Here is a 17,823-nt window from a genome sequence, read left to right on the forward strand (position 1 = left end):
GAAAGACAAATGACATCTTCAAACATCTCAACAGCTCGGGAGCCTAAATGCAACTGGCAGTCAGTCAGACTTGAGCTCCTGCACACTTTATAAACAGTCTGTCATCAGGTCTGGGTCCCGAACACAGGTTTTGAGTTGAGTCCCAGGGCAGGAAAGCCTGCCCTGTGCACATTTTCATTTCTCTTTTTAAAATGGATTTGCGAGAGAAGTCATCCTTATACCTGTGCATATTAAAATAAGGCACAGCAAATCCAGGCCTGATCCAGGCAATGGAGTAGTAGTGAAAAAGAGTGAAAATACAAACCACAAAAGGCAAAAGCCTCCAATAAATTTCAGCAAAAACCAGCCTGATGTTCAGGTCTGCTGTTACACCATCCTCCGCTTTCTTCGGACTGCTCATCTGGAGCTATCTGCATAGCAGCAGAGTGGTGCTATTTGATTTTGATTTATTACAAGTGAATTATTATAATGAAATCACCAACTCGATTTAAGCCTCTGAGAAAGATATGGTTGGACTAACAAAAAATTGTTCTGCAAAACAAGCAATTACTGTTAGGTTCACTGGATATTGGCCTTAGCAATCCAACTGATTATAGAAAGCTAATGATCTAAAAAGAAATGAAGAAATAAGAGATTAAATCCTTTAAATCTGCATGAAAGACTCCAAGAGGAATTTTACAGTGATTTTCACTGCCTCTTTTATTAGATATGTGATATTTTATTCATGGGTAAAGCAAATATAACAATTAGGAATAATTAGCATTTCAGCACAGAGTGTTATCTAATAGGTTAAAATACACATACAATTCTTCTTTTAAATAATGTATCTTCACATTTTCCCCTTTCTGATTCAGAAATTTTCCATTCAGCATAGCACTTACAAGGAACATTATACAGCTCCCGAATAAACAGAGAGAACTAGTGGCTCTCACCTTTGATATGTTATTTCCCCCTCCTTGCATTTTTTACTCATTTTCAGTTTCCTCTTCAGCATAGCTTATCAGATAAGCTCAGCATAACTTTCAGGAAACTTTTTCCTTTTCACCTTTTTTTCCACTCTACTCCCCCATCATTCCAGAACAAGTGTGTGCAATGGAAATCTGCTTTAAATCTAACCTGGCACTTACAAATCCATCAGTTCACAGTTGACTAAAACTACAGTATTTGTCTCTGTACCACCTCCACCTCTATAACTTTAATGCTGTAGTTACTGTATGATCCTTTCTTATGAAGTGTCCCTTTCTATGTGTGGTCTTTTGGGTTGGTTTTGTTTTGTTTTTTTTAATACAACACTTAGAGCTGACAGGATATCCCTTTCTTGAGCTGATGCAGCTACCACAGACCAAAGCAGGAACAAGACTCTCCAGCTGAAATGCATTCTGTGGTGCAGTACAGAATACAAAATACCTCCTTCTCTGAATTAAGTATATTATCACTGAAACTAGGATATAAATTTTGAACCTTACAAAATTACAGCACTACACAATTTCAAGCCCATTCCCTTGCCAGTTTTCATAACTGTCATCCAAACGCCAGTACATTTCATCTACTAACCTTCAGTTTCAGCCTGTGTCCTTCCTGTTATATACAGATCAGTTATAACTCTTCAAGTCACATAAACCATTATTAATTATAGTGGTTGCAGACACAAGAGAATGTTTCCCTTACTCCATCATCTCTCACAACTGCTTGGCCAACAATAACCAGAAACCAAAGCCAGATTGCTATAATGAAGTATAGCAAAGGAAACTGCCCTGCTGGTACTCATGGGAGGACTGAAGTACAGAAAGAGAGTGAGATACACATCTTTTTCCTCACCCATTCTTCCTCTAAATGCTTCCACTTTGGTCTTTATGTTTATATTACTATATCAAGAATACACAATTAAATTATACTTTGTAGTGGCAGACAACAGCACTTCCTCTTCTTCGTGTGCTGCTTCAAATGCACAAGCCAGCCAAGAACTGTGCCCAGGTTTTACCCAGTCCTCCCTTTCCTGGTGTTGAGGATGGTTTCACTACCACAGCACCACACTTATGTAACATGCATTTAGCACATACTCCATGCTTAGTACCTCATTGCACCAGCTCAGTATCGCACCTTCTCCAGTACAGTCTACCAGCCTAGCCAAGCAATGAAGAGGTCAATGTTACTCTGGAAAAGGCCAGTGTAACTCATTTTGGTAACTCCTACAAGCAACAGGTCAACTTCTACTTCCTAATGGACATAGTAAATAGTGCAGGAAGAAAAAATAACATCACAGAAGGAAAAGAATTGCATCTGTATCCAAGAAGCCCAGTAGGAAGCCAGTTGCTAGACAGCCAGCCAATCCAGGGTACAAAATGCCCCAGAGAAACAAAAGCTTTCATGCCCAGTCCCCAGCAGCTACAGGCATAACTGTGTGTTATGCCTTACGGTTGGGCTGCGGCTGTCGTACCTGCCTCTTAGCACTTCTAGATAGCACAAATAAATGAGTATATCTGGGGCTCTCAGAGGTGGGTGCCAGTGTGACTGGAGTCACGAACTGGAGTGTAAGCCCTATAGGATGCACAGGGGTGGAGCCACCCAGGTTTTGACAGACATGCCAAGCCTGCCTCTGAAATCAAAGTTTTCTTCCAATGTCACAACCTTTAGATAATAACATATTCCTTCTGGAATTCAAATCTAATTAAAAAAAAAAACAAACAAAAAAAAAAAAAAACAAACATGTGACACCTGAGTTTGCAGATGCAGAAAGGTATCCTAGTTTGCCTCATTACCAGTGTATCACCTCAAGTCAACATTTTGCAGATACCAAAGTCTCATTTATCTTAATATACTTACATACCATGTATTCAGAGTTTGCTTTTTTCCTCATGTGTGCTCAAGATATCGATCATTAAATGAATATTGTTTCCTTTTCCTATTGGTTACTCTTAAGTCCAAACAGCAATTGTCTATGCCTGACAAGTTTTTTAAACACTGAAGATATAAAACACAAATTATGTTTGGAGAATGTGTAGATGAAGAGAGGTTTCCCATGCTGTCATATATGTTTCAGGTAATTAGGGAAAGTAAGTAGAAACTGACAGCCAAATAGAACTACTCTTGCACATAAACTATTTTTAAACCATTGTTAACGTGCTGGGGAAAAAAAAATAAAGCAGTGGAGTAGTAGTGAAAAAGAGTAAAAATACAAACCACAAAAGGCAAAAGCCTCCAATAAATTTCAGCAAAAACAGACTGTCATGGCAGATTATAGATAGCTATATATCAAATGGAAGAAAATGATGTAAGTTCAAGTCTGTATCTAGGGAGTAACCTAATGGCTCACAAAAGTCATCTCCTGCCAATACCACTTGCTTTACAAGGCCAGGGAGTGGAAGAGAACCATACTTAATGCCTTTGTTCATTAAGTTAAATGAACCTTAGTTGGTAGGTTTATGTAGTCACAGTCTTAAAAGATTTTTCTCCAGTGTGTTTTTTGAAAGATGGCATTGTGAGAATAAAGACTCTGTGCATCCAAAAGTAGTCATCTGGAAGCACGCAGCAGCAGCAGCGATTGCCGTGTCAGGCATTTGTTAGGACACCACTTGAAAATGGATGGTTGGGTTTTGGTTTGGTTTTTTTTGTTTGGGTTTTTTTTTTTTTCCCCTCTGTCTTTATCAAGGACAAAGAACTTGAAATAACACTAAGAGTTATTTAAGAACACGAAAAGGAGACAACTGCTGTAGTCAGCAATCCATGGGCTCAGTTTAAAAATTTTCTGAAGTCAACCAAGCAACTCACATGGATTGCAACAGACTCGATCAGGCCCTGGTGATCACTAAGAAACACTCCAGAAAGCAGTGACACCTAATGGCAAACGTGCCCTTGGAGGATAGCAAACCAGCATCTACAGCAAGCAAAATTCTCTCTCTTTAGCTGCAGAGTAACTAGCACTGAAACACATTGCAGGGACTGAAATACTATGGCAAATCTGAACACCTCGGGGAGAGTTTAAGATGTAGCACTCACAGAAACAGAGTATGTCATGCATGCTGTGCATTTAAGTAGAACATAGCTACTAATAAATCCTACTGGCTGCTAAGCCACAGCACACTGTATTCCAGGTCTTCATTTGTATGTAAGTATAAAATAAGCAAGTAACATTGGTGCATTCTAGAGCAGGGAAATCGGAGGATCTGAACACTCATCTGGAGACGCTATAGACACATATCTACTTGTTTTTAATACACCTGTTCTGCTTGCTTGTCCTGCATTTTACAAAACGTAAGTTTGAGTACTGTAATGAACAGTTAGTGACATACACTACATACCTTCTAATGAGGCTTTACCAATAGCACAGCAAATTAAATTCCTATTACCAATGCACAACACGATACAAGCCAAGCTGCATTGTAGTACACCAGCTTACAAGAGGAAATGTGGATATGCGTGCCACCAAGCTAGAAGAAAATCCCTTACCAAAAAAATAAAAATAAAATCTTACATTTTAAGGGCACTACCAATGTCAAAAGAAGTAGTAAACAATAGACCCCATGTTGGAATTGCCCTGGTATTATTATACATGGTACAGAAAAGCTTAAAAGCATGAACCAAAGCTCAGGACCCAGCAATGCTGGGAACTTGTCTAACACAAGGAATGCAGCAGTCCTGGCCTGCAAAGTCTAAGAGCTGAAGGGAGCAAGGGAAGAGCAGATCTAATTTCATCTCTCAGCAAAAAAATTATAACGTATATTTTAAAATATACATTAAAAGCATATGTATAAATATATGTAAAAGCACATATAACTATATAACATATATTCTCTGAATTTGCCATTTTAAATAAAAAGAGCCAAGGGCAGTATGCAACTGACTGTATATGACTGAAGCCACTGATAAACATAAAAAATACTTGAAGTAATCAGGGTGCCTGCACTACTGCTGCACACTGCTGCAATGAATTAGTCTTTTTAAATACTTCAATGCATTTATTCAGGAAAAACTCTTGTACCGTACTATGTGACCGCTGCCCTAGGTGATTTTGCTGCACCTAAGACACACATATTTGTATATATGTTTCTACAGGCACAACAGGATATCCACATGCACATACAGATGTATTACTATGCACATGTCAAGGGAAAAAAAATGAGCACAAAGTACAAAATATAAAAGCATGAGACCATCAGCTGTAGAAGAAACAAAGCATACACAAATTGTGCAGTTGACAAGGAATGCCACCTAATCCCTGCTTAATTAAAGCACTGTTCTAAACTCCTGTTTAGGGAGTGAGGAGTGTGGGATGACTGATGTATGAAGAAAATACCAGGCAGCGTGGCTAATCTCAAAGACTTTGGAGCTTTCGAGCTACATAAATCAGAGCGACTTTTTGAATAGCCTCATAAAACACAAAATCATTGCCATTCCACTCACGACTTTCAGATTCTTCCTACAGCATACAGATCATTAGGAAACTTCTAAGCAATCAAGTAATGTGGGGCTGATGAAATTACTCAATCAATGCATGTGCTGAGAGAAGCAGCATAATACAGAACTACAGAGTTTTGACACAGTAACCCTGCCCCTTTCTTTTTTATATAGGGGTAAGGGAAAATCGCAGTGGAGTCGACTCATTTCAACATTTTCACAAGAGTGCTTAATGTAGTCTTTCTGAACTGCCAGTTCCTATTTATAAAAGCAGGGCAGCAGAAACATACAGACGATAAGCAGCCCTAACAATGTTTAAAATATGATACAGGGAAATGTTTATTTTTAAATGTGTGCATTCACATACACATAGACCTGCTCTAATGATCAAAAGCAGCAGCTGTAACCATTCAGAAGACAGAAATACGAAAAAGAGTATCACATATAAATAACAGTCTCTGTACCCCTCCCACTGCCATCAAGTCATTAATCTCTGCTCACTAAATTGTAACATTTTTTGTCATTGTTTAAGAGGCAGCTGGTAACATTGATACAGAAAACATCCCTGTTCAGGAAACACATCAAATAATATGCAGGCAAGCAGGACAGTTAGTGCATTGTACTGAAAAAGTACATGCTATCGGAAAAAGGGTACGCACAGGTATCATGTTCTTTCTTATGACAATCTGCCCCTCCCAAACATGGGAGAATATTTTCCACCTGACTATCTTTACACCGTAGAATGAGAAAAAGATAATGCATACATTTTGTTTGTTGCCTAAAGCATCGGTACTACCTCTAGCAGTATTTCTTTTCCCCTGAACTGAGCATTTTGGGTTTTTGTTTGACTGTAAGAATTCTTCTGCAGTTAATTTGTTCACAGAGTACCCTGCCACTGCTTGTGCTAACTCACATAAATAAATACACTTTATTATTTATGTCTAAATATTTTATACTTAAGTTTACTTGCTGCAAGTGCAAAAAAACAAAAGAGGGTCAGAACATCCAGGTCACAAAATACAGTGGTGTTACTAGGGGCCAGATTTTCATTTGCAAGCTGTACAAGTTGGAATATGTAGTTGTCTACCCATTCAGTGTTAAAATAGTTCTAATTTCAGGTCATTTGTTTTCATTGTATTCATTTTAGTAGGTTTAAAGCTCTGTGTAACAATTACCGGTTTGCCATTTTCATGGCAACATAAACCAGTCTATAAAAAAGAGGTAATCCCCTTGTCAACTGTACAAATTGTCTCAAGACAAATTCATCGTGTGAGAAGCAACTATTTCGGGGTTTTGTTTTGTTGCATTGGGCTTTTTCCTTCTTTTAATGAGGATTTACTGTGTGGCTGCATCTAATCGCTGGCAGCATTATAAAATCCATCAGTGGTCAAATGCGTTGCATCCATCATTTCACAAGTGAAACGAACAAAACTGTCATGAACACGAAGAGAGAAAAGCCATCGTCTCCCTTGATGCTAATGCAAAGACACACAGCTAGCCCAGCAAGGCTCCTTTAGCCAGGAGGATGGGAGCCGGGATCGCAAAGAAACTCTGCAGCTGCTACACAGTCAAATTTTCCCCTTAAACCCTAAGATGCGATCGGTCTGTTACAAGCTCTTAAGAAAGAAGTCTTAAGATGTAACCGTCTCCTAGCGTCACTTTAACAGTCTACAGCTAAGAAGAAATCATTAAAAAAAAAAAAAAAAAAAAAAAAAAGTCATTCTCCCTTTAAAAGGAGGGCGCCGAGCGCTGCCTCCCCGGTGCAATGTTGGATGCGATACAGCCGCACGCTGCCGCCAGGAGTGACCCCCGTGAAGTTGCGGTACCCAAGGGGAGCGGTACCCCCGGCTCGGGGGAGGGAGGGCCACACCGGGGGCTGGCGCATCGGTGTCCTGCAGGAAGGCTCCTGACGGCCGGGCTTTCCAAACGCTCTTCCCGCTCCCTCTTCCACAGAAATCCGCCACGGATCCTCACGACAGGCACCGGCAGACATATTTATAAAGCCAACCCCAGGGAGAGCGGCAGCTGCCCCAAGACCGGGGCCAGCACCGCCCCGGGGACCTCCCCACCCCCCCGGCGGGACCCTGCCCCCAAATGCACCTTCCCCGGGGCGGCGCGGCGCGGCGCCGGCCGCTCGCCCCCACGTTTCCCGGCTCCCGCTCCGCCTGCGTGCCGAGCCTGCAGATGGGCGAGCGGCCGCGGGGGAAGCGCCCTGCCCTCCCCTCCCCTCCCTCCGCTCCAGCGCATCCCCGGCCGGCGCAGGGGGGCCGCCCGCCCTCGGGAACAAAACGCCGCTCGGCAGCGGGGCTCGGCGCTACCAGGAAGAAGGAGGGCTGTCGGGCCGTGGATGGCTCCGGATAACGGGGAGCGGTGTGGGGGGGGAACACACGACACCGGGAGACGGGAGGAATCCCGGCGCCCTCTCCCCGGCTGGGAGCGCGGGCAGCGCCGTGCTCGGGCATCACCCGAGCCGCCCCGCCGCGGCCGGGAGGGGGGGCCCGCCGCCGCGGCCAGCTGCCCTCTGCACCCCGGCGGGGAAGGCCGCTGCCCTGCCCCGGGTGCCGCGGCCCGGCAGGCGCCCACCCGGCCACGGGATGGCGGCCCGGGAAGGGGGTGCGGGGCCGCCAGAGCCCCCCGCCCCTGCGGCCGCCCGCGGGAGGGGAAGTGCTCACGTTGCCAAACCACCTGTTCCGCCGCGGGAGAGGGAGGCGGGATGGAGGGGGGGGAGCTTTGCGTGGCTGTCACGATGGTGTCAGGGTCTCCCCCGCCCGAGGGCGAGCCGGGGCAAGGGGATGGCAGGCTGGAGCTGGGGGGCTGCGGGGAGGGACCGGGGAAGTGGCCGAGCCCTGCCCCCCCCCCCCCCCCCCGATCATCGGCCGAGCAATCCCTCAAGGTCTAAAGCACGCACATACCCCGCCGGCAAGAAACCTTTACCAGAGCGGTAGGGGGAAAGCGGACGCCCAAGATCCTGGTGGGAAGCAATTATAAGAGGGGAACAAACAAAACAAAAAGCAAGCGAGCAAGGGATAAAAGAAAGCGGGGGCTGCGGGGGGAGGGGGGAAAGCCTGCCAAGAGAAGGAAGGTTGCAAAGGAGAGCTAGAAAAGTGTCCAGCAGCACCGGCAGACGCAGCACCCCCTTACCGATATGAATGATTGAATCTGCAATCGCCGCTTTCCAGGTTCGAGTCCAACAGACGGACACGACCAGGATGAGGGAGAAAACTTCCATCTCCTCAGGAGGTCCAGGCTTTGTAACGACAGATCTCTTCGCCAAACGGTGCCACCGCGGCGCAGGAAACCCAAGAGTTTGAGGTGCCGCCGGAGGAGCGTGTAAATCCCGGTGGCTGGCGCACCGCCGCGGCCGGGCAGGGAGCGAGCCCGGCGCCCCTCTCCTCGCCGAAACCCCGCGTCACTTCGGGGGGCTCCTGGGCAGCACCAGAGTTGCTGGGAGCGCCGGCAGCAAATCCATCCAGCCCGGGCGCCGCCGCGGGCAGCAGCCGCCTCTGCTGGTCAGACAATCCCCATCCTTCCGCCGGGTCCAGGGATCCGCTCGGTCCCGGCTGCTGCACGGCAACTTCCAACCCACACCACGCACACGCTCACACACACACACACGGACACGCACACACGAGCACACACACACGGACACACAAACCCTCTGGCCAGAGAAGCCCCAGGAGCCCGCAGCAAATAGCTCGCCTTCAGCGAGGGGGAGGAGCGGGCAACCGGGAGAGCAGGCGATCCCGCTTCCAGTAACCAGATTCCTGCAGGAAAAGCCCCCCCGGAGGCCAAAAAACAAAGTGAACTTCAAGGTAATGCAGATAGTAATGCAGAGATTTCCCCCCACACACACACCCTTCGCTTAAAAAAATTGCCCCCCACAACTGGAGGAAAAAAAAAAATATCAATAAAGCAATCTGCAAAGGAAGCCCGGCGTGCTGTCTCTGTCGCGCAAGGTAGTGGTTGGACAGGGCAGGAGCGAGAGGAGGAGTGCCCGGAGCCAGGCAGAGGAAAGCAGATGATGGTCTGCAGGTTGCTTTTAGAGCTTGCTTTGCTGGTGGGATGCAGAGAGAGCTGGCAGCTCCAGCACCAGCCAGCACGTTGCCTAGAAATGGATCACCTAGGAGAAGGAGAGAGAGCGAGAGATAAGTGCTATCAGCCAGAGAGAGAGAAACGGAGAGAGAGAGCGAGCGCGCTTCTCTCTAATAACCACCTCCTCCCCCTATCTGCAATACAAGGGAGAAACAAAACAGAGCTCATCTCCCTTGAAATCTTCAGCTGGGACTAAGGAAGAGACATGGGCAGGAGTGCATACAGTCTAAAAATACATTGGGGGTGGGGGAGAAGATCTTTTTGAAGTGTTATGCTCAGCTTAAAAAAAAAAAAAAAAAAAACAAAAAAAAAACACAACCACCACCCCATTTATTTAACCTTGTAACTCCACTGCAGGTATCAAGTTCAAAGCTAGATGAGCACTTTTGCTTGTTGGTCTTTGACAACTGAGTCAGGGACATTGCTTGAAGGGGAAAAGGAAAAAAAATTATCAGGGACACCTGGCCTCAAGGGGAAAATGAAGACCTAAAAATCTATTAATATGACTTTAATTATCTGTGTTCTTGATGGAATTCTCACAATTCTTTAAAGCAATGAATTGGCTTTTTCCTTCCTCTCTCTTTAGGTAGTAGAGAAATTTCTATGGGAAAACATTTAGAGTGCACTTTTCATGCTCAGGGTACTATGAATTCATTAACCAATTAATCCTCAGACTTCTCATGCTGTAGTTAAATACTTTATCCCCATTACACAGAGAGAGAACTGCACAGAGAGGTTAAGCATGTTCCTATAAACTATTCTAAATCCCCACTTTATGTCTTATTACCCTTTCTTCTGACTTTTCTTTTTCTAGTCAGGCTAAAGACAGGACACAGAAGTCAAAGAATTGCTCCAACATAGTGGTTATATCCTAAACTTACGTAAGCCATTGATAAGAGCTGGTAGTCCCTTTAGAAGTCTAAATAGAGGTCAATCAACCCCTTTTCTTCAGAAAGAACTTTTTTTGAAGGCATCTCCTTAAGTTATAGCATTCAGCTTAAGTTCATCATACCTGACTTTCACCTGTCTTCTTTCAGCCATGGGACTAGTTAACACTTGTATACGTAGAAGATTTAAGGATTTAGTTCAGGAGAAAGTAGTAATATTTGTAAGGAAAGGCAAACTAAACCAGTATTAAAGAGCAAGATAACTGAATCTATTAAAAAAAAAAACCCAAAAAAACCCACCAAAACCCCACCCAAACAACAACAACAACAAAACAACCCCAACCAAACAAACCACCAACAGCACTGTCTACTTTGCCTGGGTCCACATTGACAGGTGACTGCTTCCCTAAAGATGGTAACACTCAAATGACTTCAAGTGAGATCACAAGCACAAGGCAGGGCTCATCTTTTCACTGACTAGAATGGGCTTTCTCTCATCTAGGAGCTATAACAAATGAAAACTAAAATTGACTGTAAGAGACAAAAGAAAAAGTATGTAAAGAGAACAGTAGATGATGATCAGTGTGAAGCAAAAGTCTAACAAATTATGTCACGTGCTGCATCTGTCCATATCCTCTGTGCGAGTCACAGATCTGTTGTCAACAGCAAACAGTAAAAAAGGTGCTTTTTTTTTCTGTAAATGACAATTTATGCACAGTATCAGTGAGCATTAATTTTACAAGTAATAAATTCTGATTCATCTGAGAAACTTTTGAAGCTGCTTGCTTGAGTCATTATTACTTCTCCACAAAAGAACAGAGTCCACAAGAAATGTTAATTCCCTTCTTTGGGGGGCATGTCAGAGCAGTACTCTTTAATAATGTACAATGCACAGTAGGCAGAATAGGAAATGTAATGAAAACCTTTGGAAAATTATAACCTTTTAATCCTCAGTTTAGATAATACCAGGAATTTTGAGGCCTTATTTAGAAAGCAGCTATCCTTACTGACTCTTCTAAGCATCCAGTATCCTGAATTGGTCACACTAAATGGAAATTTTTGCTTAGGTCTGTAGACATATTTAACAGGACAGGAGGCACAGGACAAGCCAAGAGCTTGTACTTCACAAATACCCTCTAAAGAATAAAACCTGCTTTTGGAGTGTAGCTTTGAACAATAATTCCAGTGGTAACACTACCTGAAAATTTGAGAGGAAAAAGACTGCAGTAAATTTAAAAATAATTTCAAATAAACTTACTTTACATAATGAACATATTATTGATTTAACATGTATCCACCACAGAGATAAAACAATTTGCATTTCCTCACTTTCATTCTCTTCAATTCTTATTCATTAAAAAAAACAACTGCTGTCATCCATTTAAAAAGACTGAAAAAAATCTTACACTATGTGGTTGGTTCAAGGTATCAGAGAAAAGTGCTGAAGAAGGATAATGGATTGAATTATCCAGTTAAAGTCAGGGGGGAAAAAAAGAGTTCCAGAGCAGGAGTTACTGATACTATGAAAATACTGTCCTAAAACCCCCACCCCCCAAAAAAAAAAACCACAAACCAAACCCAAAAAACCCACCCCAAACCAAAGAAACTACTAATCAGACCTGGCTGAACACCGAACACAGGCCTATGAGCACCATTCTTAGAACTTCAGTGACTGCTGTCTCAGGCACTTTGGAAACAAGTCACACACATTTCACCCATGCTGCCCACCCTTCACTACAACTTTCCTCCCAAAATGTCCTCAGCTACAACATCACCTCATCTTCACCATTAGCATCCATGGGAGAAGCATCACCATCAGCCAACCAATATTGCTAACAACGGGGAGTAGTCGTCTTCTTTCTACTACTCTAACTGAAGTGTGGTTAATGGTTAATGTACCTTATGTATCCACTGATTGGCTATTACAGTGTGGCACATTAATGCAGCCCCTAGAGGAGCAGCAAAGAAAGGATGTTCTTGTAAAACACAGGCGGCAGGGGAAAAAGAGTGTCCATCTAATGTTTATTTCCTTACACCCACTCACAGTACTCTGCTACCTTAACCAAGTCAGCCTGGGACCTGAGCTTCTGTCTATAGAGAAAAGACAGTTAAATACAAAAGTCTCATGTGCCTTTTACTCACCTATGCCCCTTTTCCCTTCTGGTTGTCCATACAAACAGATCTGACTGTGCAGAGGTCAACTTTTGATTTGTTTAATTCTGAGTCCCAGGATATCCTTCAGGTATTTGAAGAAATTAATATAGTGATTGAACAGTCTCACTTACAACCTTCAGTGCTGGTAGGTGAACAGAATAGCTAAGCCTTACAACAATAGACCTAAATCACATAGCAAGTATTTACCATTCCTACACATGAACATTAAAACTCCTTTTGCACATTAGAATGCAATATTTTATATTCAAAGGTATTTCAAAACATACAAAATGTTTAGATGAGGTGAAATCAGGTTACAGCCTAGGTTAGTCCATTTGCTCAAACACCTTTTTCAGGAAGGCCCATAAGTTATTACAGCAGAGGAAAAAAAACCAGTATGCATCCATCACACCCTTCTGTGCTGTACCCAGTGGGAAAGGGAGGTAGGAGAGACTCCTTACTGACCCTACTAAAGCATCATTTCCTATCTTGAAGTTTGGTATTCAATTAACCTTTTAATCTTAGCTTGCATAGTTATAAATCTTGTTAACAGTCACAGAGTTATCCTAAAATTAAAATAAATAAAAAAGGGAAAAAACCCTCTAACCCCCAAACAAACCATCAGCATTAAACTTAGTGACCTTCTGTAGCAGTGGATTCCAGAAGTGCCAACTGGCTGTGAAAAATAAGCATTTCTTTTACTTGGTTCTAATTTACTCCCTCTCTTTCATGAAACAGTTCAATATTATTGCATTAAGAGGTGGGATTAAAAAGAACCAATCATCTGTTAAAGGACAGAAGCATCAATCACAAATATGTAACAGTCATACCCAAATTGTTATTGATGCCATTTGAACATGGCAGAAAGGCCAGGAAGGCCCACCTACTACTGCTAAGATTAATTTCTATTTCTGGACTCTTAATATCTTTTCTTCCCCACCCTCCATTTTTACTTCATCTACCACATTTTACTACATTTTTACTACATCTACATACACTTTACTACGTTACAGTATGATGTACTACTACTACTTTTTCGAGTCTTTGTGGGTCATTTTTTAAATGAACGCTCCTGATGTGAAAATTAACAGTAATTCTGTGAATCTCCATATTTCTTTGATGGCTGTATGGAAACTTGCTTTTTTCCTCTCTTCAGATGGTATTTGGAAGTTCTGACCCGTCACCAAGTAATAACATTATATATGAAACACAGGACCCTATAAGACCCTCAGTACTAAATTCACGACAGATAAGCAGATTCAGCAACCAGCTCAGCGCAGGCAGCTCCCTGCAGAGCCGTTTCAGTGGACCCAGGATCTCCCCTTAAGGATGTCGTTCCCAGATCAAATCCTAATTTACATGTGATGAGGCAAAGAAAGTTGTCATGAATATCAATTTAATTCTTGTTACTTACGATTACTTATGATGTAGGCTGCAAGAAGATCTGCCTGACTTTAAAATTTGATGTACTCAAGGCTGACCAGGTAAATATCTCATGATAGTAAGTCAACTAACCATGGGTCTCCACCCCCCAGTTTGTATAGGACAACATGAACGCTATTTCAATCTAAGTAACACTGAGTTTCCCCTGGTTTAAAAACACCAACTGACAAACATCCCCCACCTGGCATTGCTGGGGTTTTTTTTGTATTTTTGTACCTTTTTTTTTTTTTTTAAATAAATGCATTTTTGAAGCACTGACATAAAGCAACTGACTGACAGACCTATCAAGAGACCATGTGTCAACAAGCAAATGTCCCTCTGCCACCGAGCCGGCCCTCAGACTCTCAGGAAAGCTGCTAGCTCTGAGAGGTTACTTCAGTTGACATGTCTACTCAGTCTTTGCTTTACCTGGCACAGCTTCGAACAAGAAGTCATCTGGGAGGGCTTTAGTTAAGAGGACATCTGTCCATTAGGAAATGGACTTGCTTCAGTGACCGCCAAATAACCTTTAAATGCAAGCTTTAGCCCACTGCCAACTTTAAGGTTGGGCTCTGCATTATGAAAGAGGTCCAGGTTAACAGGACCATTGGAATTCTTAGTAGTGGCCCAGACATTGACTCCATAGTCCTGTCAAACTTGCGGTGAAACATGCACTCTTGGGCCTCTGTCCACTTCTGAATGATGGGGATAATCTTGCCTTTACTTAATGGAATACTTCGAAGGACTAAATTAGTTAGTTTTTTTCCAAATGCAAACTATTAAATACTTCTTCTAATTTCCTTCATTCTGTTTCTCCATACCTTAAACACGTGAATGTGTCTACATCTGCAAGAGTGTGTGTGTGTGCATGTGCACATTCAGATAGATAGATAGAAAGTAATTTCATTTGGCCTTTATACAAATAAACAGAACATTAAATATTTAATGCATTTCAACAGAAAGTGCACGTTGTGGCCTTGAACATCTTATCACAAAGGAACAAATACCAAACCAGAATCAGGAGTTATCCTGCCGGGCAGAAGAAATGCAAAAAGTTTTGTGCAGTACATAGGAAGGATTTCAAAGCTTTTTTTGCTTTTTTGAAACTACATTATTACTGAATTTAGTTGAGAGCTTGTGTCTTATCCTTTAGCCTCACTACACAAAAGTCAGAAAGTGGGTATGAAGTAAAGTCAACCCTTAGAGCAACCAGTGTTATCAAAGTGAAATAACAGGGATTGCTGCTGAGGTAGATTTATTTTGCCTCCATTTATACTCATGTTATAGATCTCCTGTGCGACCTGAGCCATCCTGTTATGTATTTCACTCAGAAGCTGTTATGCTACTGGAGGGAGGACACAGTGCCTAATAACAGACAAAGACTTCTTGGCCATGATCTGAACAGGAGAAAAAAACAAAACAGAAATCAAGTCATTCATTTCATTGGCACAGGAGAGAATGTCTCGCTTTTAGATATCTATTTATGTAACATCTTTCTAATCTTATCTAGATTAAAAGATAACCAGAGAATAAATTTTCCCTTCTCATGCTTCACCTGCCCAGTAAGTACTAAATATCAAGCCAAATCCTTCTGATGCCAAGTCCTTCTCTGTCTCTATAAGCACCCAGCTAGTCACCCTCCATCTCTGGAGGATCTTTCTCAAACTCCCTCTTACTCACCACTTTGTTCTCCTCCAGGACTTTCCTGGTTCCTCCTGGAGATGACTGACCATACCTCAATGCTGTATACGTACACTTTCACTCTTCTCTCTTGCTGGAACTTTACATCTTTCTAATATTCCTCCTATCATTCACCACATTTCCACAACCATGGCCCTTGCTGCTATCTTCCCTTTACCACTTCTTTCCTTTCCCTTCAAGAGCTACAAAAAGAGTGAAAGACATGCAAGGCACTTTCTGCCAAAGCCACCCCACAATTATGCTGGGTGAAAAGCAAGTCACAAATGGTGGAGAAAGCCAGCAGGGGAACTAAGAGAAGCAGGGAATATGCTGACACCTGCAGCCACAACTCAGTTTCTACCTATGGATCTTCTATTGGCAGCAGGAGAGGAGTCGCTTCAGCAAGTGCTTGGTCAGGTCTAAGATCTTGGGTAGGGCATGAATGGCAAACGCAGACAGCCCTCCTAGCAGCTGACAAAGGGCATGTGTGTCTTCTCTGTCTGATGTCCATCTCACTCCTAGCTCCTCTTCTGGTAGCTGGTAATGCCTTCTGGCTCATTCTAGCCACAGGTTCAGGCTATAATAAACCCAGAGCAAGGGATGTTTATATTCTGTGGGGAAGCCACCAAGCCAAATACACCAGTCACTGGGGAAGGTGTGCACAGAGGAGGAGAAGTTGGGAAGGCTGGAGAACTAGCTTTGAGAGCATGACACCTTATAGTGGAGAGGAATCTGTAGAAAAACTGTGATAAAAGAAAGACAGCAGAGTGGTGACAGAGCACAGTGAAGTCACAGTTCAGATCCGAGTAGCTCTCCATGTAGCCTTTTAGTTCATGCAGCTGAGGGACTCAGACTATTCTGGTTAGTATGTGGAGTGAAAGAACCAACCAAGAGCAAACCATTTTAACTGATCTCATTCTACATCTTCACTGCTGCTGAGAAGAGAAGAGGGAGTTTCAACTCCAACAATAAAAGAAAGACCAGTCAGAAGTCACCACTGAACCAGAAATGCCACATGCTGTCTGCTTGCTTCATATCACGCAAGACCAGAATCAGCTCTGCTGCGGGTGGTGGAAGAGATAGTCGGAAAAGCCTAGTATCGGAAAACATTATTATTGTTGCTCTGCGAGCCCATGGTTCAAGCAGGAGAAAACCTGGCGCATTAGATTCTTTTACCTATTTGGAAAAGTTAGAATGAAGCCTGTTAAATTTGGTGGTTTAACAAAAATATGACTCAGTCATTTGTGAAAGACAAACAGCGCAGGCTTTGCTAGTTGTTTAACAGTTTAACGTTTAACAGCTTAACGTAGTTACGCTGGCACCTGCAAAGTTGTACATACTTTTTCTATTGCATCTTTATTTAGTAGTAATCGTTAGTGTTATATTGGACCTTCTAGCAAGACTAAGATTTCATTGTGGCAGCTACAAAAATGCATAGCAAAATAGTACATACCACAAATACAGTACACACTGACTACACAAGAAAAACACGAGTCAGAAAGGGAAACAAGGTAGTCAGGCGTATTCCCAGGATCACATGTCATAAAATCCAAAGCAGAATTTGGATTTGCCAAGTTGCAGCACAGGAAGCTCCCTGCCAAAACTATCCACTCTCTTTCCTGGGTGCATTTGAATACCATCTGGTCTCTTTCTGGCAGAGGTAGCAACATGAGAAAAATTACTTTTATCTGTGAACCTCTACATGGTTTTAGTATCAGGACCCCAGGAACATTTGATAATTTGTTGTAACACAAGATCTTAACTATGGTGTGTGCTACTTTCTGCATGTTGGCTTAAAAAAATATATCTCCATACAAAAATAAGTCCCATGTCTTGCCTAAGATTTGCTGCCCTGTACAATTACCGGTGCTAGGTTTTTCCAACAAACAAGAAGTTAACTGAACCAAATGAAGAGGCAGTAGAGAAAGATGACTGCTAAATGTGAGAAATGTATAAATCACTACTATTTATTCAAAGAGTCAAATAATTCTCCATGCCAGAAGGCACTAATTGGTCATTACATAGTTGGATATTAGTATATCTAGTAGTCTCTAAGAGTTCATATGTCTTTCATCGATGAGACAAATATGTGTCTACATCTAAGAGTCTTTAAACACTTTATGATGCACGTTTTCATTCTATTTTCAGTAAGAATTCCTCACCTTTCCTTCATTTCTTCCCCCCAAAAGAAATA

At 42.7% G+C, this 17,823-nt stretch overlaps 1 protein-coding gene across 2 annotated transcripts in view; it reads right to left on the reverse strand.

The window, feature by feature from the left end:
- GRID2 (glutamate ionotropic receptor delta type subunit 2) overlaps nucleotides 1–9,627 on the reverse strand; it is a 731,038-nt gene extending 721,411 nt beyond the window's left edge. For both annotated transcript variants that reach the window (XR_005828679.1, XM_040599440.1), the window contains exon 1: nucleotides 8,536–9,627. Coding sequence is in view for 1 of the 2 variants with exons in the window: in XM_040599440.1 (XP_040455374.1) it covers nucleotides 8,536–8,623 (88 nt within the window). In the remaining variant the exon portion in view is untranslated. The remainder of the gene's footprint in view (nucleotides 1–8,535) is intronic.
- Nucleotides 9,628–17,823: the final 8,196 nt, after the last annotated feature.

The sequence above is a fragment of the Falco naumanni genome, chromosome 1, assembly GCF_017639655.2.
Source record: "Falco naumanni isolate bFalNau1 chromosome 1, bFalNau1.pat, whole genome shotgun sequence".
NCBI classification, from domain to species: Eukaryota; Metazoa; Chordata; class Aves; order Falconiformes; family Falconidae; genus Falco; species Falco naumanni.